The sequence below is a fragment of the Ambystoma mexicanum genome, chromosome 2p, assembly GCF_040938575.1.
Source record: "Ambystoma mexicanum isolate Mex_15411 chromosome 2p, UKY_AmexF1_1, whole genome shotgun sequence".
NCBI classification, from domain to species: Eukaryota; Metazoa; Chordata; class Amphibia; order Caudata; family Ambystomatidae; genus Ambystoma; species Ambystoma mexicanum.
Window position 1 is genome coordinate 1,132,309,794 of NC_090923.1, and position 25,361 is coordinate 1,132,335,154.

At 48.8% G+C, this 25,361-nt stretch overlaps 1 protein-coding gene across 1 annotated transcript in view; it reads right to left on the reverse strand.

The window, feature by feature from the left end:
- Positions 1 to 25,147, reverse strand: part of ROM1 (retinal outer segment membrane protein 1) — a 94,047-nt gene extending 68,900 nt beyond the window's left edge. The window contains exon 1 of the mRNA XM_069645187.1: positions 24,373 to 25,147. Coding sequence (XP_069501288.1) covers positions 24,373 to 24,953 — 581 coding nt within the window. The 5' untranslated portion in view covers positions 24,954 to 25,147. The remainder of the gene's footprint in view (positions 1 to 24,372) is intronic.
- Between the last annotated feature and the right edge of the window lie 214 nt (positions 25,148 to 25,361).

The window sequence follows — 25,361 nt, forward strand, 5'->3', positions numbered from 1 at the left end:
CTGCTTTCCTCTCACCTGAAACTCTCTGTCCCTACCTTCTTGGTCATTGAGGCCCATGAAGCGTGTGTCAGTGGATGCTTTTATCACTACCTTCTCTGCATCTCCTGCTCATGCGGCTGACTCACACCCTGACACAGCCCTCTCTTTTTATTTATTTTTATTTTAGTTTAAACTATATACAAAGTGCCACACAGTAAACAAACATATTATACACATTTCGGAATGGTTATACAATAAAATCAAATTCTTACCCCCGCGCCCATAACATAGAGTTCACATTTGCAATGAAATTGTTCAGTATAATGAAAGGAATTTTCCCAAAATGTTTCCAAACAATGCAGTTTTCTTTTCCCTGCGGTAAAGTACTCTCTCAGTCTCTGCTAAATCATGCATTTCATTAAGCCACACTGCAATATTTATGAATTCTGCTGTCTTCCAACCTCTCAGAATTGTTCTTTTCCCTACCATCGCGCCCCTGAAGATCCATTTTTTCTGACAAGTAGACAGGTCATCTAACATTAAATCACTACCTAATATCAATGTTTTAAAATCGCATTTGAGCCTTTCACCTATTCCTTTTTCACAGATATTGTCAAGCTCCAAGCAAAAATCTCTCACCCTCGTGCATCCCATAACATATGCTCTAGCGTCCCAGATTCCTGAACTCAACAGTCTGAATTATCATTCATCCCTCTCTTCTCTAACCGTTCAGGTGCCCAAAAGACACGGTTCAAGATCTTGATCTGACGTCATCTCTCTGTCAATCCCAACGAGCATAGTTTAACATTTTCACACATACGAGACCACTATCTTTCATCAATCTCATTTCCAATTCTCCTGCTCCACTCCTCTCTCAGTAACTCAATTCCCTTGTAAGCGTTAACAATCATTCCATAAACTCTGCTGGCTAACCCACTCTCTCCTGGCTTTGGAGTTCTATTGAACAGATCCAAATGCAATCCTTCTTTCACTTTAAGTTCACCAACTGCTTTCCTTATTTTCCTGTAATCTGCTCCACTAAAATTGGGAATATTTTAGGCAGACTTCCTTACCCGTCATCCATCTTCCATTTTTATAAAGGTCTCCAAGCCATTTTACACAACAAAAGAACCATTCATGCCAGAAAATTACCTTTCCCTCTATTTTTATTGACGGATTCATCCAAATTGAAGCCCCAGGGTCTCTCAAAGCCTCAAATCCAAGACAACTGTTCAATTTCTCCATGCATTCTTCAAATTCCTAGTTATCGGATGTTTGATACCTCTTGTTTCAGGCACAGTAGACACAGCCCTCTCTAACCTTCATCTTTCCATCTCCAACACTCTGGACGTCCTCCAAGTGCAACTCTTGCTATGACTCCGACCTCGCCACCCTGAAACGCAAGTGCAGGCTGGCTGAGAGGAAGTGGAGGGCCTGGGCACATCCTCTGAAAAACTGGTCTGCCGCCTGCTCCAAAGGCAATACAGACTCTCTGTCCTGTCCAAGAAGAGTGCCCACATCCAAGCCTGCGTCTCTGTGGCTTCTAGCAACACAATCAAATCTTTACAATCTGCAAGGAGTTGGCCAATCCTTCTGGAGTCTCCACCTCTCCTGTTCCCTCCCAGGCCTTCTATACAGCTCTGGCTCCTCACTTCGCCACTAAAACGCAGCCCACCCTGTCCTCGCTCTCCTCTTCCTCTAGCAGTCCCCCTTGGCCGTCTCCCCCTCTCTTCCTCCTTTATCCTCTTTCTCTTTGACAACACCTGACGAGGTGTCTATACAAGTCTGATCTATGAAAGTGTTGTCCAAAAGGGTGTTCCCCTGCTCCTCCAGAACCATCAAGGACCACATTGACACAATCGTTCCAGCCTTGGACGATGTCTGCAATCACTTCACCACTGGATCTTTCCCCTCTAGCCTCAAGCCCTCCCTTGCAAACCCCCTCCTCAAAAAAACCTTATGCCTATCCTACCGGTCCGGCAAACTACCGTCCGATCTCTATCACTCCTTTCCTGGGCAAACTCCTGGAAAAGATGGCCATCTCCCAGCTTACTCTCCACACTGAATCTGTTGGTTGTCTCCATGACCATCAGTCTGGCTTCAGAGCAGCCAGAGGCACGGAAACTGCTCTCCTGAACACCTTTGAAGAACTGCTCGCTAATCTTTACTCCAGCCTTCCTTCTATCCTCATCCTCCTTTACCTTTCCTCTGCTTTTGACACAGTCAACCACTCCATCCTGATCAAGCGACTCCGTTAGAACCTGGGCATCATGGATCAGGCTCTGGAATGGCTCACCTCCTTCCTCCTGGATGACCCTCCCAGGTCCAACTTGGGTCCTTTCTCTCCACCACTTCTCTCTCCGTGTGTGGGGTTCCTCAAGTCTCTAAACTCTCACCCAGGCTCTTCAATGTCTACTTGCTCCCCTTGGCCCACCTGATCTCTGCCTTCTCCTCTAAATTTCAGTGTTATGCGGCTCCCCTCAGCCTCCCCTCCTCTCTCGCTCATTCCAGACTGTCTAGCCGCAATCCAGGTTTGGTGCGCCTCCAACGACCTCTGCCTTAATGCCAGTAAGACAAAGATCCTCACGACTAGAAACACTGTGTACAGGTGCGTTATGAATGACTTATCATATCATATCATATCATGCTTGGTCCCACCCCAAAAGAGGCAGTCCAGCCCGAACTGCTAGGTCACATCCCTTCTGCACGAGACCACAATCTTCCCCAGACATGTTTCAGACTCATTGGGCATCATGTGTGAGGAGTAGCCTAGGTCTCTAGGCCCTGCAGGCTTTTCTAGGGGTGGAGCTGCTGATTACATTTTAAAATAACAAAGCCTGCAATTACTGTGATCTGCAACACATCCTCCAACAGGCTCCAACAGGCCCCCTATGTCTCCTATCTAACAAATAGAAATGTGGGTTACTTACCAAATAAGCAAAACAGAAAGGTGATAGCAGCAATCATTCATAACCACTGGCACAGATCTGGGCAGCCCTCCAGACCATTGTTTTCAGCCTGCCAATCCACTACAGGAGCGGAAAGACCATACGCAAATCAGAATTGCTCCCACCCCTAAAGGAGCAGTCCAGCCCAAACTGCTCGATCACATCCCTTCTGCACGAGACCACAAACATCCCCAGACATGTTTCAGACTAATTGGGCGTCAACAGTAATGAGTAGCCTAGGTCTCTAGGCCCAGCTTTTCTAGGGGTGATGTCGTAGAGCTGCTGCTGCTGTTTACATCTTAAAATAAAAAACCCTGAAGTTATTGTGACCTGCAACACATCCTTCCCCTCTATCTCCCATTTAACAAAAACTGTGTGTTACTTCCAGCCATCACAGAAAGGTGATGGCTGGAAGGTTTCAAATCATTCATAACCACTGGCACCGCTCTGGGCAACCCTCCAGACCATCGTCTTTCTGATTGGACTTGTGTTCGTCAATTGTTGTTTCCAGTCTGTGTCCAGACACTTGGCAGGCACTAGATGTCTGGGCTTTGGGGTTTAGGTCTCTTCGAGATGCTTTGTCTGTTTACAGTTTAGCCCAAGTGATGCACAATAGTCCAGGTTGTTGTGTTGGATGTCTGCTTACATTCACAGTATATCGTAACTATATTTGTCTTAGTGAACAATGCTATGTGATGCCACTTCCTCTTTTGTCAAGGGGTGAAAGGTTGTGTGACATCACTTCCTGTGATGTCACTTTGGGGTGGGGTCAAGTGACATCACTTCATTTGCTGCCATCAGAGTTCAAGGGTCATGTGATGTCACTTCCGCTACCCCAGGCATTTTGGTGAAATGACATCCCTGCCCAGGTGCCATTTTCAGTGGTGGGTACGCCTTTTGGGAGGATGGAAATTGTAATTTTGTGACCTCTAAAACATGCCCACAACTACCACAAAGCTGTGCCACTATGGAGCATTAATGCCTCAGTAATAGCAAAGGCTTTTTATGGCATGTTTACTGGAGTGGGGTTTTTCAAAAAGGTTGTGCTTAATGGGGGCACACACGTTTTGGCAGTGACCATGTGGTAATGCAGGGTTACCTTAGAGTTGGCCAGCACCTTTCAGTCCGGTACCCACGAGCGATATCTAGGCCCAGCAAGAGACAGGTACCAGCCTTTTGTGTCTTTTAGTTTAGTTTAGTTTATTTATTTCTGAAGCGCACTTAACCCTGAGGTTTCTAGGCACTTAAACTTGAGTACATAGTTAGAGAAACAAGACAGATAGCACTTGAATTGAATTACATACAGTTAAAGAGAAGATTCAAATAGCAGTTGACTTGAGTTACATAGCAAGTCTGAAAATCAGGTGGCAGAATTAGGGAGACACAAAGGGTGTCATACATTACAAAGATGGAACAGTGGCCTCATATGCTGAGAGATTGTATACAAAGCGTGCATCTACAAAGTTACTGGCAAAGTCATTGAACAATTAATGCAGAATGGCAGGGAGTGTGGGTTAGTTCTGCTGGTTGAAGAGCCAGGCATTGGCGCTGTTTCTGAAGGACCAGAAGGATGGTTCTGCTCTGAGGATGTTAGGCAGGGCATTCCACAGCTTGGCCGCTAGTACGGGGAAGCTAGATCCGCCTGCTTTTTGTAGTTTGTATAAAGGAATGTTAAGGTGATGTAAATAATTAGATTTGGTAGTCCTTGTGGATTGGCTCCTGGTAAATGTGTCAGTCAGGTATTTTGGCGCTGTGCTGGACAGACACTTATGAGTGATAACTAATGTTCTTAAAGAGATTCTATCACGCACTGGAAGCCAGTGTATATCCCGCCTGAATGCTGAGATGTGGTTGAATCGAGGGATATTTAAGGCTAATCTGAGCACATTATTCTGGAGCACTTGAAGTTTGATTAGATTACGTTCATTGGTGCCTAGATACAGAGTGTTGCAATAGTCGAGCTTGGCTCAAATCAGAGCTCTGGCAAGTGTAATGCAGCAGTTGGTGGAAAGTAAGGTTTGCAGGCATTACTCAACTTGGTAGTGTAGGCTGTTGTTGAGGAGGTTGAATTGACTTGCCTAGTGAGTGAGAGGGTGTAGTCTAGATAGTTATCAAGAGTTTTGACCTCACTGGAAACCTTGAGGAAGCTCGTATCGATGTTAAAGGATTTGTAGAGTTCATCTAGCTTATTTAGTCGTGATTGGGAGCCTACGATAAGTGGCTGCGTCTTATCATCGTTTAGGCACAGGCCATGGGTTGCCATCCAAGCCTGGATCTGGAGATATATATTGTTTAATATTGTCGAGTCTTTGTCGTAATAGCCAGTCAGAGTGATGAGGACTTGGGTGCCAACAGCATAGTTGGTGTAGGTGATACCCAAGCCATCGAGATGGTCAAACAGAAGCTTTGTGAAAATATTATATAGGGTGGGAGAGAAGCAGGAGCCCTGATGGACTCTGCAGGAAATTGGTACTACATCAGCAGATGAAGTGGGAGAGAAGACTGTCACAACCTTATCCCCACTGTATGGCAATGGGTCCCTAAAGACTCTATTTGGCCCCCCTCGGATTCCTTGAAGCCAGTCCTGGCGCTGTTGGCATCGGAGGCACACGCTAGGATGGGTTTTCAATGGGCAATGGACAAGCATGGCTGCCACCTTGAGGACTAATGGGGAACCGTAACTAGCGGTCTAGCATCCAGGGCAGGGCCCACCCCAAAGGCACCTGGGATACCTGCTGGCTATTTAAACCACACCCGATTTGAGGCACGTGCTTCCTGTTATTCTGCTCTTGCAGTGTGACGTTCACCGGGTCCTGCTCAGCATCCTGGCCTGCACGGGCGAGAGAAGACAAGAACCACCCGCATCCTTACCTCCCCAGCGGCATCAACCGAAGTCGTCCAACATCCATTGTGTTCCTCCGGCGTCATCTTTGGAAAGCAGAGGGTGAACAAGACATCGAGTAAGCTACTTAACAGTCCGCCTGGAAGGCCATCTTCTCCAGTACATCGTCCGTCGGCGTTGGTTCCGATGGGCCCATCCTTCCTGGATTCTTTCATGACCTGCAAGACAAACAAAAGCACAGGTTAGCCAATTGCAAGGACGCTCACAGCGCCGCTTGGTGCATCCATCCTACCTCCTCAAACACAGCTCCAGCATTCGTTCTCAGCCTTCAACATCTGCAAGAAAAGGGGAGAAGGTTATTTGGTGCCTTAACCAATATAGACATTGCTCTCATCTTAAAGACTTACCTGAAAAGTGGAGTCACAGCCGGTCTGGACTCCGGCCCACGCCAGTGAAGAAACTCAGCAGAATGGTACCATTGACAATGCGCTCCTCCCCAGCGCGGCAGGATGTAGAGCGCATCTTTATAGAAATCAAGGTGAGAGACGTCGCCAGGGGAACCGCAAGGGGAACCCGGGAGGTGGGTCGCAAGGGAAGGAATAGCAGCTAAACTTCACCTCCTGTCTTCTAGAACTGATCCTCGACAGCACGAACTTCAGTGAAGGGGCGGTGTCCCAGAGAGCGTTCCGGCCAGTCGAGGGGCGTCCCTGTGGATACAAGGTGAGCGTTACAAAGACCCTCATGATCGTATCGGCGAGAAAGGATTGAATCCAGGTAGCAGCATTAGTAGAGAAAGCGGCTGTGGTCAGATGTTTGGTAAGGATCTGGTGGCCCACTAGATCAAAAGCTGCTGAAAGGTCAAACATCAGTAGGATGGCAATGCGACCTTTATTCTTTATTACATCCATTTGGATTTTTAAATCAAGGAGAGCTGATTCCATACCATGTCTTGGTCTGAATCCAGATTGATGCAGGCCTAAGAGGTTGTTGTCTTCTAAGTGTTTTTGGATCTGGAGGTAGGCCGCTCTATCGAGGATTTTTAAGAGGAACGGTACTGTAGTTATAGGTCTGTAGTTACTAGGGGTGTTTGGATCTAAATTGGGTTTTTTGAGAAGGGGCATGACCCAGGCTTCCTTGAGATAGTCACGGATTTTACCGGATTTGAAAGAAGCGTCAATCAGAGATGCGATGAATGGTGCAAGATCTTTAGCTGCATCCTTTATAGCCTTAGCTGGGCAAATATCTCCTTGACATCTAGAGGGTTTTAAACTAGCTATGATGTCTTCTACCTCTTGAGTAGTGACTGGAGAGAATTAGAATGGATGACATGGTATGTATGGCCTGTTAGTCATGAGACTTGTTAAAGTAGGTAGGTGCTCAGCGGCAAACTGCGCTTTTCTGCCTCTATTTTGGTTTGTAGCAGAGCTATTTTGTCTAGAAGGGCTTTTTGGATCTTAGCACACCAAGTCGAGTCTTTAGTTCAAGATTCAGCAGATGGAACTGGAGTCTCCAACTCCCTGAGGATAGTGAAGAGCTCTTAATAGCCTGATTTGGCATTTTGTATTCTTGCGTTATAGGTCTCTCTTTTGGTGTTTAGTATTTAAATCCTGGCTCAGTAGGCTATGTGCCCAGCTCATCCCATTTAGCCCAGGAGTCTCCTACTGGACCTAGATCTAGGTTGAGGGATGATGGACCAGGAGAGGACAGATGAAGGCATGACTGGCCACCACCTGTATCCTTTGAGCAAAGAAAACCTCAGACTGAGGTGAAAACAGGCAACATTTGCCCACCTGTGGCATGAAAGACCTTGAATGAAAGCCCTCAGCTGTGGCCTTCTTCAAGGATGGGTGAAGCATGCAGAGTTGAAAAGCTAGGCTTGGGTCCTCCTCCCAATATCAGAACATCTCCACTCTTCGGGGAATGGGTTGTTCCCAGGGCTTTAAGTGGGCCAGGACTAGCAGGGGCAAAGCCCCACCAGTCTCCACACACTGCTCGGGACCCAGGACTCTGCCGGGGAGGTCTCCACTACATTTATTTTGTGAAAACAGTCTTCTGTTGCCACCGATTGGCTAATATGTGAAGTCCATTTCGGTTTGGTCCCACTTAGAACATGACAGAGTGAGCCTGATGGTAAAATCTGCCGGCGGAAATGTCCTTATTTTAATTTTACACTAGGAATTCACCAGTGAAAAGCTGCCGTGAAATCTGCTGGTCCCAATGCACGTCAAAGTGGACCGGCAGATTTTTCACCAGTTTTTGCCACTCTCAATTTGCATCATCATCTTCCAAGACGATACAGTACCAGTATGAGAAGAGGAGTGGTGCCCTCCCTCAATGGAAGACTGAGAATCAGGGCTCAGCGCTTTTGCCACAGGCTTAGACCGAGTGGGGTGACCTGCTAAGCTTTGGTGATGAAGCCCAACGTTTGTCGTTGGGGGTTAAAGTGTCAAGAAGCCCTGTGAAGGAGCATGGTAGCGATGAGCCCCGACCTCCACCTGTAAGGACAGACTGAGCGATTTGGGGCAAGAGGAAGGGTGTCTCTTTGGCAGAGACTGCCAGAAAGTACTATGTGTCGAGAAGCAAAAGCGTGGGAGTAGCTGTGAACATGGTGGATCATGCTTAAGGCAGCACTAGCCAGTGTGCTAGATGAACTAGAGGGCAGGCGAACTGGCAACATTTCCTGAAAGAAGGTGGGCCGGATTTTGATTGCCTTTTAAAATGACATTTACAGTAAAAAACAAAAACAAAAAAAAGACATAGGCTGCGCAAACAAGCTTCCAGCCTATTCTTTCCTCTTGCATGCCATTTTAGTCAGGCTTCCCTCACGGGGAGGGGCATGAAGTGTGAAGTATGTCAGACTGCTGCGCCGTTGCAAACGGCCCCTGGCGGGTGCTGCCCTTAGCGGATGTTACATGGTGCATCCCTACAGAGAAGCACTGGCAGGTACCACAAGGGGGCTTTGCAGCCATCCGCTTAAAAAGAACAGCACCCAGGAGTTTTAGACTCAGAGGAGAACCTGCGTAAAGTGGAGGTCAGGGGTGATTCGAAGACCTTCCAACCCTAACAACGCGGGTGTGGGGTTTGTGAGTTTATGAGAAGGAGAATGAGAGAAAATAGGCAATCGGAAACAAGGGGGAGATGAACTAAGGGGGAAACGGGGCTCTGGGAAGTAGTGGGGAATCTACGATTGGGGTTAGGGGTGTAATGGGGAATAGAGCCTGGGAAAGAGGGATGGAAAGCATCAGGGATAGGAAGGAGTTGGGGAACGGAGGGGATCAGCATAGGGAGAGAATTGATTATAGAAAGGATTGGGGAATGGAATGCAGTGGGAATTGGGCCAAAGGGGAGCAGGGATTGGGAAGAATTGGGGAGGACTGGTAGGAACGGGGAAGGGGATGAAGATGGTAAAAGGTGCTGGATAACAGGAGCTTGTGGGATGGTAGCACACATGGGGTTGGATAGGGTAGGGGAAAGAATTGGGGGAAATGGAAGGGGCTGGGCAATGCGAGTGTTGGGGGGAAGAACCAGAGTCAAAGGCAGCGGGGTTGGAGACAAGGGGGGGGTCTGGTAAGGAGATAGAAGTTAGTGGCCTCAATCAAGCGGGCTGGTAGGAAGGAGTAGGGGAAGGAACGTGATGGGAGAAGGGGTAGGATTGGGGAAAGCAGACTGTTGGGGAGGTTTAAACGTGGAGAAACGGAAGAGTATCAATTGCAGGCAGGAGTTCGGAGGGAGGCGGATTAGTACCAAGTTCTGTTTAGGGTAGGGTGCTCTGGTTGGATCCCTTTCTCCTCAAGGCAAGTGTGTGCAGGGGAGTGGGGTGCTCTGGTCGGCGCAACTAGTGGGGGGTGGCAGGCAGTGGAGCTATGAGCAGAAGTTTGAAAGCTAGCAGCGCAGGGTTGGTAGAGGGTGAAAAGTACTAAGGGTGAGAAGTGAAGGGAGCCAAAGTGGGGGAATAAGATAGCAAATGGTACACGATACAAGCATGGAATGGCAGATTCCCAACGAAATTGCAGACTTTCTAGTCTAGTGAAACAAGTAATAGGAGGGTTCGCCACCACGGGGTGTGGTTGGTTTGCGGTAAACTGGTAGGGTGCACTAGATGCCGACGTTCAAAGAACAACCAGAAGGAGAACACAAATGGGGTAATGTGCTACAAGGTGGCGATTAGGGACTCCAGGTGCTATAAAAAAATATGTATTCAGCTACAATGCAGGGCTAGAAAGAGAAACAAGACATGGCTGTGTAGGAAGTTCAAAGTGGAACAGGTTGTGAACTTAAACTAGCGCGAACTAAAGTAGGATGCTGCTACGGGGAGCCGGCAAGGGGAAGCGGCAGTGGTAACGGCAGAACAATGCAGTAAAGGGTAAAGGGTAAAGGGTAAAGAAACATGGCTGTGTGGCAAATTCAAAGTGGTAAAAGGCGTCATGATGTGAACACAACGTAACATTTCACCAACGTAAAGGAGAGAGGAGGGAGGAATTGTTCACGTAGGCTATGCCAGCCCCAAGTATCAGAGAAAGAGCACAAGGGTAAGAGGAATGTGAATAGCATTGGGATCATAGAGGGCAGTAGCCGGGGCGGAGCAAGCTGGCCGAGAAGGAGCAGGGAGACCCCGCTGAGCAATCTGATAAGCATAAGCTGAGTTAGCACAGAAGGGGTATAACGGTTTACTGTTGGGGCATTAGCTGAAATTGTGAGTGTCACAATGCTTGTTTAAACAGAATGGGTTGTAGTGATCTCCTCAAGTTAATGACGTTTTCTTCCGGTCCCGGTTTTGGTCGGACCGGTACATTGTTTCACATCTGGGGTCGCTCAATGGCTTATTTGAATTCTTGACTTACCAGGCAACATCAGTGCAGTTTATTGCTGATGCTTATCTAGAATTCCTTCACATGGTGTGACAGACAAGGTATATGGGGTCTGTGCTGAGCCACTTTATGCTGGTTATGGCATAGGTTCAGTCAGCCCCCCCTGATAAGATTTGGGAGTGGGGGTAGTTTACGTTTAATGATTTAAATTAGGGAGCACAGTGAATTTTAGGGAGATATATGCAACCCCGATTCCCAATGAGAGTATTTCATAAGCAAGCAAATTCCTGTCAACTGTAAAAAGGTAGGTTTTGTAATATTTCTTTGCACCTAGTTATTGATGCACATTAAAAATACATGTTTTCTTCCTCCGATCAGGCAGCAACAAAAGTAGTTTCTTCCCGTGGTACAACGGGCACTACCGGCCCAAACATACTCATGGAGTGGCAAGGGTGAAAGCAGGGGTGCAAGACCACACATGTGCTTTCCTACTTTTGTTGGGAGTAATTTCACAACATAATTAAATGTTGAGTGTATTTGCCATTTTTTAGGATGTAAAAATGACCAACACACCCCTTATCCTTAGGGTGGGGCTTAGTACCCCACACCTTACCAACGGCATGCCCTGGTTTCCGGAAGTGGTAGCGGGTGGAGTGTAAATCAACATATAGCAGCATGGGATCATTGGTCATGCCTTGAATCTGTGGACTTCACTGTCCATGTGTAACTATTTGGGCGGTTGTTAAACCTGGTGACGAAACACACGCTTAAAGATATCAGGTAACAATTGTTGGGTGGACTGTCCGGTTATCAGTGTGCATATACCTTAGCACGTAAACAGTGAAGGCAGCATAGCCGGAGGATTAGGTCTAGAGCAAGTGGGATTTCCGAATGGAAATTGGGAAGGACAGTATTGTAGAGTTACACAGTCGAACCAGTATGGGTATAAGGTCAAACATAGTCTGTCACGCCACCGTGAAGGAGCAGGGAGCCCCCACTGAGCAAGTAAATAATTGTTAACTGAGTTAGCACGGAGGGAGTATAACGGTTAACTGTTGGGGCATTACCTATAATTTTGAGTGTCAGATCTCAGGTATCGCAGACAGTCCTGGCTGGTTTGCACACCAGCATCCTGCATAGAAGTTGCCAGGCGTTGTCAACTCTCAATTTTGCAGGCAATTAAACAGTGAGATTAAATTAGGAGCCCAAATCAATGATAGCGAAATAAAAAAAATGAAAAAATTCAAATAACTAGAATTTGTAACGACAGAACTTCAGATGCCTTCACAAGAGGGTCAGTGCTGGGGTTCCGTGCCCCTCCACATTGCAGCACACAACCGTCCACAGTCAAACATAGTCTGTCACGCCACCAACTGAGAATCGAGGGCCCTCTGAGTAAGGAGCCAAGTTGCATCAACATCAGAATCAGAGATGCCTTTACACAGGGGTGAATGCTGGGGACTTGGGTCCCCCCTCATAGTTCGCTACGCCAACGGCCATAGACCGGGAGGCCTCTTGCATGCATCAATCCGGGGTGTGAATGTTTGTTGCACATGTAGGATGTGAAGTGGTTGGTTAACCAGGCCGGGCCGCAACCAGGTGACTGGGGGAACTCGCCGCTGCCAGCAACCAGCAGATAATCATGGCAAAGTCAAAGGTGATCCCTACAGAAAGCACTGGCAGATACCACAAGGGGACTGCGCAGCCATCAGCTTAGAAAAAACTGCACCCAGGAGTATTAGACTCAGGGGAGAGCCTGTATAAAGGGGAGGTCTAGGGGGCTTTGAAGAACTTCCAACCCCAACAACAAGGTGGGGGTTTTGGGAGTTTAGGAGAAGGAGAAGAAGAGAAAATAGGGAATCGGAAACATGGGGGAGATGAACTAAGGGGATAGGGAAAACGGGGCGCTGGGAAGTAGTGGGGAATCTATGATTGGGGTAGGGATGGAATGGGGAATGGAACCTGGAAAAGAGGGATGGGAAGTGCTGGCCTGGGGGATGGCAGCAAACGTGGGTTGGATCTGGTAGGGGAAAGAATTGGGTGAAATTGAAGGAGCTGGGCGATGCAAGTGTTGGGGGGACCACAGTCAAAGGCACGGGGGTTGGAGTGAAGGCGGGGGAAGGATGGCCATGGTAAGGGGTTAGTAGTTAGTCCCCCCCCCCAAGCGGGCTGGTAGTGGAATGGGGGAAGGGACAGAAATGGGGAAAGCAGACAGTTGGGGAGGGCTAAATGTGGGAAAATGGAGAGCACTGGGGTTTGAGAAAAGGGGGAAGTGAAAGGGGGAAGATAAGATTCATGAAAGGTAAAAAGGGAAGGACACGATGGGGACATGAGAACAGTTGTGGGAAATGAACAAATGGGAAAAGAGAAAGTGAAAAAGTAAAGTGAAAAAAGTAAAGTGAAAATGGCCATGGGTAGAGAGGGAAGGTCTCGGGAGGGAAGGAGAACCCCACAGGGTCCACAAGGACCCTAAAGGGGGCTGAGGGGTAGGATGCCACACCCAGCGCTGAATTCTGAGGCGTGGTGGAGAAACGGAGCACCTGTAACATACCTCCTGGCTCTATGTATGTTCAATAAAGCTTGCTCCATCAATTTCAACTTCCACTCAGCCAACTGGTCCTGCCTCTTTATTTTGGGGGACGGTGGGACTGTATGTTAAAGGAGGGGTGGAATAACGGAGTGTGGACGAGATGGCGTGGATGACTGTTGGAGTATGTGGGGACGTGCACCTGGTGTGGGTTTCCGGCGCTACGCTGTGTGCAATATCCCTGATAGCAGATGAAGCATGTGGATCTCACCTGAGAATATAGGGCTCCCTTAAAATAAAGCATGCAAGTGTTCGTGAAACCGAAAGGGAGAGCCGCGCACAGATTAGTGCAACCTTTCCAAACCATGCCGGCTTCAGCTCCACTTCAGTGCTGGTCGAGCACACCTGAATGGCCTGAGCCTGCGAGCGCTGAGGGAGCCAATGTTGGTTCCTGTAATAATGTAACTTCAGGGGTCTTCTTGGGCTTCTTACATATACTTTATTACATAGTTACATTAAGCTACATATAAAGATAACCACTGGGTCCCATCACCCAGGGTTAACTGACCTCAGGTAGAACACTCATACAGCATTCACACATCAACATTCCACATGACATCACAGGGTCTCTCATTCACAAGCAAACACTTCACAACACATCTCCTTCCTGTCCAATGACGCACAACCACACGATATTCACCAACAAGCACTTCACAACAGTTCCACTAGCCTACACAAGGGCCACCAATCAGTTTGGGAATTCGCCTGATGGGACAGCATCTTGAAAGACGCCAGGGCTGCTCTCGTGTTGGTTTAGGGCTGCCTCCCTGTGTGTGGTCACTACCCTCCCCCTTCCCTCTCAAGTCACAGACTGCTGTCAAAAGAGACAAAGCAATGCTAAATCCTACATTAGCATAACTAAAGGTCTTGTGAGACTTTAAAGAGCACCTTCCTCCTACAGTCATCAGAGTAAACACTAGTCACCTGCATCTGCATGGCCCACCTTGCTTCAAAGGGCAGATAGCTCACTGTGTTAGGTGCCTGCTATTCAGATTGGGAGATAAGATGTTTGAAGCCAGGAAGGGCCAAATATTTTTCTATCTAAATTGCTATTTTTAACAGAAGTGCTGCAAAACAGAGAAAGAAGCCTCAGTTATGTATAATTTTACTATGCCCCGTCACCTGTGCACTCTGCTGTTACGTTCGGGGCAAAATATCTTAACGAGAACACCAACCCTTGCACCGCTCACCCTGCCATATTAGCAATCAGGGCCGGCCTTAAGGGCAGCAGCGCCCTGGGAGAATTGGCACCCACCCACCCCCTTGCCTTTTGCGTGCCCCTGATTAGCAGGGGCGGGGCAGGAGGGGCCACTTTTTTTTCTTTTCTTTTTTTTTTCCCTTCAACCTCCTCGCTCCGGCGAGGAGGCAATGTGGTGTGAATAGGGCGCGTTAGCACCCCGTTGTCATTGAATGAGCCCACAGCCGCGGGTTCATTCAATGACAATGAGGCGCCTGCCACGCCTTCTGCTACCACGCCACCTCGGAGGAGTCTTTGAAAGACTCCCCCGAGCTGGCGTGGTGGGGGGCCAATGGCGCCTTTTTGCTGTTAAAGGCACCCGCGGTGGCGGGCACTTTCAACAGCAAAATGCTGCCTGCCGCGCCTTCTCCCACAGTGCCAGCTCGGGGGAGCCCTTGAAAGACTCCCCCGAGCTGGCGTGGTGGGGGTTTATGGCGCCCTGGGGTGCGTGGCGCCCGGGCGGTCGCCCAGCTCGCCCCCCCCCCCTAAGGCCGGCTCTGCTAGCAATGGGTGTATAAGTCTTATTGTTTGTAGAGCTGTGAGAGCCAGTGAGTTTATGAGGGGGACCAAGCTAGGGCCGTCTCAGGGGATCTCAGGGGTCTGGCCTGGCTCTATAGGCCAAACACGGCCCGAGTCAGGAAAATGACACGTAAAACCCAAAATACAATATTTTGCGGGTCATGAACATCTTTTAGCTTTTGTCATACCAAAACATGTGAATGAATGGTTTGGGAAGCCTGCTCCCAATCAGAGACACTCAATGTGGGGGGCGATTCACAAAATGGCTCACTGTGCACTTACTTCTAATCTAAATAGGGCAAACTAACATAATTCAATGATTTAGTGGCACGTAAAGTGCTCATTTAAATTTAGTTGCAATCTGTGAAACCTTTGACTTTGAAAATATGACTATTCATATCATATACAATATTTATATATAATCGGTGTGATTGCAATTAATAGCTATGGTTTAAACTATTGAAATAGGTACTTTGCATTTGTTTAAACGTTTGAAATACTGAGGAACTAAGGCATTTTTAAGATGGCGCTGTATTTACCTGTCGGTGTTACCCACTGTTCTCCTGTTTGCTGAGTGCAGTTCACTGCAAGGCCTGTCACCACCATGAGAGAATGCCCGGGCATCTTCCCTGCTTCACTGCTTCACCCCAGACACTTCTTGCTTTATAGTATTAATCCCTGAAACAAAAGCAAAATCCACCAGCTGCTAAAGGCGGTGCCGGGCTGGGCCGGTTTGTTGTATAATAGATGTAAGGATGACAGGAGGCGTCTTAGTAATAGAGATGTCCTTTATTCAGCATACGACATCACTCATCACATATAGATGTATATGGGGTAAATCCACTTGGGCAGCTTGCCTCTTAAGTAAAGGGTTGCAGCTGGGAGGCTGTATTGTCTCTTGTTAGGCCTAAGGCCTAATTCTCGGAGGAGCTCGGAGGGCACGTCTTGCCGCGTCCTCTGCTGCTCCCTTAATGCGCGCCGATCACGCGGGGGCGGCCCTAGTGGTCGCGGCCGAGATCTCGCGAGAGTTGCGGCTCTCGCGATATCTCTACACACCTCCCCCTGATAATGCAAAGGCAGTTCATTGCAATACATAGTCATTGTATCTCACCGGTCTTCTGTGTTCTCTTCTTGGCCGGTCACTTTTCTCGCTGTGGGCATCCTGATGTTCCAGTTCTCGTTCTGCTGTGGGTGCATCCGGTTCCATCTCTGTTTCCTCCCTTTCTCTGTCATCATTCTCTGGCTCACGTTCTTCTTCTCGCTCGTAGTCCATTCCTCCTTCCGCTTCTGATCTCTCCGGGGTCCTTGCTCTCTCTTGTCTCTTCTGGAATAGGGATACTCTTTCCAGGTTCCAAGTGCGCCCGTCTTCGGTGCGGACGTGGTTGGTTCCTCTGTGGATCACTTTTATGGGTCTGCTGAACTGAGAGCCCGTGATTTGATCCTTGGTCGGTAGTCGTATTTTGATCCAATCTCCCTCTCTAACGTCTGACGCTTGTTTAGTCCTTCTTCTTCTGTCACTCCATGTTTTCATGCGTGTTTTGCTGTTTTCAATTCTCCACACCACCTCTGACATGTCTACTTCTTCATCTTCTCTTACTTTGGTCAACCATGGTGGTGTAAGCGTTGAAGCTCCTCTCCTCCCTCTCAACATTCGAAACGGGGATACTTGAGTGATCCCGTTGGGAGTAAGTCTGTGGGCCGCTATGGCCTCTTTGGTTGTTTTGAGCGGGTCCATTCCGTAAGCGGTTGCTAGCTGGATAGCACCTTTTATAAACCTGTTGGCTCTCTCTACCAGTCCATTGGCTTGGGGATGATACAAAGCTGTTTTCTTCTGGTGTATGTGGTGCTTCCTCAGGAATTGTTCCATGTCCCTTGAAATGAGTTGTACCCCATTGTCCGTTACTACTTCGTTGGGGAGTCCTTCCCTTTGAAACATTTCAGTGAGGACTTCGATTACTGTCGCGGTGGTGATGTTTGGGACAAACTGAGCCTCAACCCACTTTGATAAGTAGTCCACTAGCACTATGCCATAGCGATGTTCGGGCGCCATCGCCTACAAGGGTCCTATAAAGTCTATACCTACTTTTGACCACACCGCTTCTGGTACTTCTGTGGGAATCAGAGGCGCCTTTCTGACCTTTAAGCGCTTGTCGCTGTTGAGGCATTCATGACATCTCTCTATCATGGTGCGAATCTCTTGATCCATGGACGGCCACCAGTAGGCCTCTCTCACTCTGCGACGGGTCATAGTGTTCCCTAGGTGGCCCGCATGGGCTCTGCAGAGAATGGTCTTTCTCATACCAACGGGTGGGATTATCTGGTCCGTTTTCAATATTATTCCATCTGTTTATGATATCTCATCTGCCACCTTCTAATAGGGCCTCATGCCTTCTGGCATCGTTTTTTCATTCGGCCACCCTTCCCCGATCCACTCTCGTATTCTCGCCATGGTTGGGTCCTTTCCGTCTTCTTCCAACCAATGCTTCTCACTGAGTTCCAAGTAGTCTGGTGCTTTGAGATCTGTGATGGATGCCACGATGCATTCCTCTTGTAGAAACGTGGTGGCCTTGTCTTTACCCTCTGGCAATCTTGACATGCAGTCTGCCTGCAAATTCTTCCATCCTGAGATGTGCTGTACCTCAAATGTGTACTCCTGCAGTTTGGCTGCTATGCGTGCCAATCTGGGTGTTGACACTTTAGTGCCTCCTGGGCTGAGCATGTGGATGAGGGGTTTATGGTCGGTTACCAACCTAAATTTTGTGCCCCACACATATGTTCTGAAATGTTCTACCGCCCATGCACACGCTAACATTTCCTTTTCTATGGTGGAGTAGTTCTGCTCGGCCGAGGATAGGGCTTTCGAGGCAAAGGCTACCACATGTTCCGTGTCACCTTTCTTCTGCGTTAGGACAGCTCCTAATCCGTACGCACTGGCGTCTGTGGTGATGACTGTACCCCATTCGGGGTTAAATGTTTGAAGACACGGCGCTTCCGTTATGTGGTGTTTTATGCTTTCTACCGCTTTCTTTTGGGGTTCTTGCCACAAGTACTCCGACCCTTTTTTGAGGAGTTCGCGGAGGGGTGCTGAGGTTTCCGAGAACTTGGGGATAAATTTTGCGTAGTACTCCGCCAGTCCAAGGAATGACCTTACTTCATCTTTGCTGGTGGGTTCCGGTGCTTTAGTTATGGCTTGCATTAAATTTTGTTTGGGACTTATCCCTTGCTCGGATATTTTGTACCCTAAGTACTCAACTTCTTTCGCCTTGAATACGCATTTCTCGTAGCATAACCTCACCCCCCGCTTCTTGCAGCTTAGTTAGGACTGTTCTCAATGTGGCATTGTGTGTCTGTTCATCCCTTGCATAGACGAGGATGTCATCCTGAAAATATGCCACATTTTTTACCTTCCGTAGTAGGACATCCATCATTTGTTGAAAAGCCGATGCAGCAGAAGATAAGCCGAATGGCATCTTGGTGAACTGATAGGTGCCAAACGGAGTGATGAATGCCGTGAGGGGTTTGGATTCCTTGTGCAATTGTATTTGATGGTACGCGTTTCTCATATCCAGTTTTAAGAATATTTTGGCTTCTTTCATCATAAGAATCAGTTCATTTATGCAAGGTAGCGGGTAACTGTCCGTAATGACTTTCAAGTTTAAACTCCGAAGGTCAATGCAAACCCTTAGCTCTTGTGAGTTGGGTTTTTTTATGAGCACGACTGGGCTCAGCCACTCCGAAGCTTCAATTTCTTCAATGACGCCATCCATCCTCATTTTGTCCAATTGACTCCTGAGTGAGTCTCTCGCGGTTGCTGGTACTGGTCTCACGCGATGTTTGACTGGGACCGCATTCCTTTTAAGCATTCTTTTGTGGACGAAGCCTTTGATATGCCCGGCTCCTCCGAGAAGAGTTTAGGATAATCACCTTTGACTATTGGCACGCTCCTCCCGCAGACAGAGAGTACTTGATCTTCTGTGCTGGGATCCAGTTTGATTTTCAATTTATCTTGGTCGTCCCATCCTAATACTGCTGGGCCTTCTTGGCTGAAATATACTCTGGTGGTGGTTTCTCTTCCTTTAAACTCCACCTTCCCGTTGATATAGCCCAGTAGGTCAACTGACGCCCCTACAAAAACCGTGGGTTTGTGCCGTGTGGTGAGCACTCGAACCTTTTCCGTCCCCAACATTTCTTTGTATGTGCGTAGGGGTATTATGGTGAGGTCAGGACCTGAGTTCGCCATGACTTTTGTTTCCATCCCGTCGATTTTGATTATGCAATGGGGTTTTTCTCTCCTGGCCCGTGTGCTGTTCACCATGATGACTGTGGGTCTCCCTTCTTCTTCCGAGGACGAATCTCTCTCCGTGTTGATACCCGTGTTGACGTTTGTGACTTTCTTGTTTCTCCACCGACACACAATCGAGAAATGGCCAATACGTTTGCAGATAGAGCACTCTTTATCTCTGGCTGGGCACTCCCTGTCAAACGCCAAATGTTTCGTGCTAGTACACCTGTGGCATTTCAGTGGTTCTTTTGTGCACCATTTTTCTTCTTTCGTGTTCGATACTTGTCTCTCTTTCTTCGGCCAAACGCCACTGCTTGTATTTCAGTGGAACTATGGCTTCCCGTGAGTTCTTTTCGTCTCCCAGCTGTTTCTTCGACTGCTCTGGCAATCTCAATCGCTTTCTCTAGCAGCAGTTCCTTCTCCATAATGAATTTATCTTGCACTTTCCTGCTGTTGGTGTGAACTACCAGCATGTCGCAGATGAGGCTCTCGGCATTGTTGCCAAAGCTGCACAGCGCTGCCAATTCCCGCAGCTTTGTAACATAGTCATCAACGGGTTCCGAGGCTTCTTGTCTGCGGCTATAGAAATGTATTCTGTGCAGAACCGTGTTCTCTTTACTGGCAAACCTTTTTACGATTCTTCTTACCGCTTCCTTGAAGACGTCATCGTTGTCACCAACCACCGGGCCCGGGGTGAGACTTTCAAACACCCTCTGTCCTTCTACCCCTAGGGCGTTAAGTAACATTGCCCTGCGCCGTGCCGCCGAGAATCCTGCACCGCCGACAGCCTCTACGTATGTCGTAAATAAGGGTTGCCATTGCGGCCACGGGATGGCAGGTTTACCTGGAGTTTGCAGGAAGGGCGGTGGTGGTGTTGCGCCTTGCATGGTTCACGTGGGTTGTAGTGGTGATCCTCGTCGCCAATTTATGTTGTATAATAGATGTAAGGATGACAGGAGGCGTCTTAGTAATAGAGATGTCCTTTATTCAGCATACGACATCAGTCATCACATATAGATGTATATGGGGTAAATCCACTTGGGCAGCTTGCCTCTTAAGTAAAGGGTTGCAGCTGGGAGGCTGTATTGTCTCTTGTTAGGCCTAAGGCCTAATTCTCGGAGGAGCTCGGAGGGCACGTCTTGCCGCGTCCTCTGCTGCTCCCTTAATGCGCGCCGATCGCGTGGGGGCGGCCCTAGTGGCCGCAGCCGAGATCTTGCGAGAGTTGCGGCTCTCGCGATATCTCTACACGTTTTCGCGCAGATGAAGAGAGGGTGAGCGCCTTGGTCGAGAATTGCGTTTCAAAGGCATTGCTGCCAGCTTTCTCCTGCCAGGCCCAAGTGGGGCCAGTGGGATGGCAGGTGGGCAGGGAGGATGTGCGACGAGTCACTGACAGAATGCGCCTTGCCTGGGGGTCGGACAGGACACCACGGAGATGCTGCCTGCCCCTAGAATAAGCAACCAACATTTTCTTGTGAATTCTTTTTTTTTTTAAGCAGGCTGCTTTCCGCTCGTTTCTGAGGGCCAGTTGGCTTAAATCTCGGGCCGAGTTCGCTTGAGGCCCACTTGGCTCTTCCACCTCTACGGTGTTGTGACAGTGCACTTGAGCGCAGCACTGTCGTGTTTGGATGATAGTTAAGCATTTTTGTGTTGGGCTAGAGTCCTTTACTGCGCAGGCTGCTGGAAGCCTCCCAGTCTATCTCTGAACCCGCACTTGGAGTTCATGTTTGGCTGCAATCGCCCTGAGAAGACAACTAGGCCTGGGCTTCCTGTGAGTCCCCACCGGAAGCCACGTGATCTGCGTAGCATCCCCACAAGCACACCACTGCTGACTGTGCTGCGAGACCAGGCGCATCATTCCTGCAGTGATACTAATGAGGGTCTCTCTATATTACAAGTTCACTTTTTCTTTAGATCACACTCGTCTCTCGCTTTTTTTCTTAATCCATAGTGTTAAGTAATACATTTATGATATGATCATCATTTCTACAATTAAATATACCTCTTATAAAGACTCTTGTTTGTACCATCGATTCTTCAATCGGTACCTGTATTGCAATTGTGTGGGCCTCATTACGAGTGAGGCGGAACGGGTTAACGGGCTCCGCTAAAGGAGGTAGACCCGTTAAACCCATTCCGCCTCATTACAAGCTCCCCTCGCAGGACCCGGTAAGTAACGCCTGGTCAAAACCACACGTCCTTACCGGGTCCTGCGAGGGGAAGAGGGAGCAAACAACGGGCCGCTCGTAATCGGCACGTTGTTTGCTCCCTTTCGAATTCCCATTGAGCCCTATGGGGGCTCAGATGGGGAAGGTCCGGACCCGGGTTCCTGGAGGGAGAAATTACTGGGCCCTCCAAACTAGCAATGGCCCGGGAATTCCCCATTCTGGGAACCTGGACCCGAACCTGATTTTGGTGGCAGCCATGCCGCCAATAGCGGCATGGCTACCGCCAAAGTCGTAATGAGGCCCTGTGTGTTTAATTGTATCGAACAGCCCTGTCTGCGCTACCAAAGGTGAGTCAAAGGGTTCTTCAGAGAAACTCTCGAACGCATTTTAAAAACCAGGAGTAGGTTGAAGAGACAGGACCACCTACATTTATACTTTTATGGAAACTGGTCAGCTCGGTGCAATTTCCATCATTTCCACCTCAAAAGGCAAAAGAAAAATAAGAGTTAAAACAGGTGAAATCCCACTTTTATGCATGCCATAGCCCAAAGAGTGTAAATTCTTCCCTCAAGATAAGCTTGCAGGAACCATTTACGACGAGTTCCGATGGAATCTGCCTGCTAAAAACAGAGGCATCTCATCGGAATCCATTGGTTTTACGCCAGCATGAAAATGCCATGGTGGCATAAAACCATATGGTTTTTGCAGGCAGAATGGGTATGAACAGGGGGTAATGGGCATCTCGCATAGTGCCCCCAAGCCACCTGCATAAACAATGAAAATCCCCTGGAGTGTGAATATGGGTGTTCGTCGCCAGGTTTTAACACCTCTTTTTTACACTCTGGGGAAAGCGAACAGGGAACCCAAAGTTGTTAAGTAAGACAGATAAGTGGCAGTACGTTTTTACTGCAATTTTACCGATCCACAGGTCTTTCGACACTTTGCCAGGCGGAGTTATAGGGCAGGAGAGACACATGCCTGCCTGCTGTTTCTGCTCCACCTTACACGTGTGGCTGTTTTAATACTATTAGGAATTGAATGGATTCCTGCGAAATCCACCAGAAATCACTAATAAAAGCAAGCTGATTCCATAGGAATCCACTGTAAATGCCCCTCAATCTTTAATTCCGAGAGGCATGTACACCTTCCCGCAAATGTGTGGAAAAGAAGTGTAAAGGCGAGTTCGCCTTTGTTTTACTTGAGGGGCTCTTAAGTGCAAATGGACATGGTCCCCTCCGTGCAATTTAGCATTTAATTTAAAATGACCCCTTTAAGTGCAAAAGCAGTCGATCCCCTCTGGGCAGTTTACCCCTTGCTTTCAGATCACTGGGACCTGCAACATGACCCCCTAATGTGTCCTGGGGCAGAAGGAGGGGGTTATCAGTTGGAGCGGCATTAATTATGAGAGTAGGAGCAACTTCACCAGGTCAGATTGGGATCAGTGAATGTTGAGGGGTGACAGTCAATCTACCATGCGACAGAAAATGGAAGCTAATATGAAATAAGGGAGTAGGTAACATCTACTTCAACAGAAGGTGCAGGTGTGGCCTGGATGCGGGTCTAATGAACCTCAGGATGAATGTAGTGGGTGCAAGGATGGAAATTGACAAAATTAACTGGGGGGTACTGACCCCCCCCATCCTTCGCGTGTAGAGGAGGTGTTAGTAGGTGGGTGGGGGAAGCGGATTGTCAGAGCTGTGGGCGGGCTGAGGGGCGGAGCTAGGTATTGAATAATGTGGGTGCCCTGGATAAAGGAGCCTGGCTGCTTTGCATAAAAACAAAGTGCATTTTGGGAACACAAGAATGGCCTCCAATTTATCAAACATGTCTATAATAGTAATTCCATCATGCGTTCCTTCTGGGCATGCAATGCACACTTCATATGGTCCTCATTTCATGTGTCAGAATAGTCACCATGACAGTAAAATGTGTGCAACGCATGAGACATGTATACAGTGTACGACCATGTCAGTGCTAGAGTTTGGGGCTGTCTATCAGAGGCATAGGCAGGGACGGGACTGTGTGGCCAAGGCCCACCCAAAATCTGTATATGCCCACTCAGCAGCGCTGTGTGGCAATTTACAGATGTTAATGTCACCGTGGTGCGCCCAACTACATTAGCCCCAGGTCCCACTTGTTAGACAATCGTCCTAGTGATCAAAGGATGAGGATGAGGATGATAAAGAAGCAGTTTGTTTGTGAATAATGTTACATATCGCGCTGGCATTGAGGGTTGAGATTCAAAAGCGTTAGTAAAGAGCTTCCTCAACTTTGGGGGGAGAGGTGGTGCGGTTTAGACCATGGGTCTACACGGAACAGCGCACTGGCAAGAGGATTGTTGCTGGAGCACAGCTCCTTCTTCTTCCAGCCCAATTTCTCCCCTGATTCCCCCCCCCCGCCACCCCCCCATCCTTAGGAAAGATGGTGGCATTAGAAGTTAGAGGTGCTATGGCTGGCATATCTAAGGCAGAAGGAGGATGCAACCTATCCTTGGACAGAAGGTGGCGCGTGGATGTTACTTGCACACTTGAAGGGTGGGGATGGGGGCCAGGTGCCAGGGGGGGGGGTCGGGGTTGAGAAATAGTGGCATGCCTGAGCTTGGTGCAGATGTAAACTCCCCTCGAAAATAAATTGTCAGGTGTGAGGTTAGATCAGCAAATGGCGCCTGTCCTCGAGCAGAATGTCACAGGTGTGAATTAAGCCAAGGATGTCCTCTCCAACAGAAAAAAAGACAGCAGTGTGTGCAGGGGAGGACCTGCCATCTCCAAGCAGAGAAGGTGAAAGCGGCCCTGTCCTACTTACCAGGGTGAATGACCAGGTCTATTAGGAGATGGTGTAACCTCCCATACGTGATGTTTGGGCGCACCTCAGGACAGGGAACATTTATGGAATAACCCCTTGGGCTACATGGTGGCATGAGTAAGACTGTGCGATGAACGAAAGTATGGAGTATCTACTCTCCAGGACAGAAGCTGGCAGTATGTCTGAGGACGCGCATTACTTACTCCTTCACCTCCTTGGAGCTGAAGTCCAGGTACCGGTTGCTGACCCACTGCACCTCGAACCAGTCCTTGTAGTGGTTATTGCCGCAGCACTGGAAGTCCATCTGCAGCTTGTCCACGGTCCTCTTCTGGTAGCAGCGGCCGGGCGTGTCTGTGTCCTTGTAGAAGCGGATGCCGTTCTTCAGGCCCACCTTGAGGGACTCCTCCAGGCTCCCCTTGAGTACGCAGATCAGGAAGACCGCCACCAGCATGAGGAAGGTGAAGAGGAAGGAAATGACGAAGAGCGGCACCATCAGCGGTTTCCAGCGCACGTAGCGGGTCACGTCCAGCGAGTCCTGGCTGACCTTACCCACATAGATATTGATGAGCATGGTGGCCAGGCCAGCGGCCATGATGGTGTTGGGCACAGCATGGATGGTGGTGTTGTCCATCACTTCATGGTGGATCCAGAGTTGCACCTTGAGGAAGACACCGAGCCCAAAGGTGAGGCAACCAGCCAGCACGGTCACCCAGGAGAGCAGCCACAGAGACTGGGCTAGCTTGACCCGGCGCTGGCAGCTGAACTTGGCCTTAAAAAGTACCATCTTGGATTCTCACCTCCGGGCTGGGAGAGCGAGACGGACTAGGGGCGTCTGGGGGCTCCCCTGGATGACCTTCCGCCACTTGCTTGCGGGTCCCGGGAGAGGTAGATGAGCAGAGGACGCGAAGGAACTCACTCCAAGGGTTGGGGCCAAGCCACCTTGCAGAAGTTGCTGCGGCTGCACGATTCAATCCCCGCCCTGTTTTCTCTGGTGGGGGCCTCCAGAATTAGCTCTAATCTTGCACCCCCAGGTGCAATCCTATTAAAGCAAGAGCTCGGACAGTCCTCTAAGTCAGCAACCAGATTCTCTGCTCGACCGGGGACACTGATTGGGAGTGACAGGGAGACAAGCTCATTAGGGGATGCCAGCCTCTAATACCCTAATGGCCCGGTTCCTCTCCATTCACCTCCA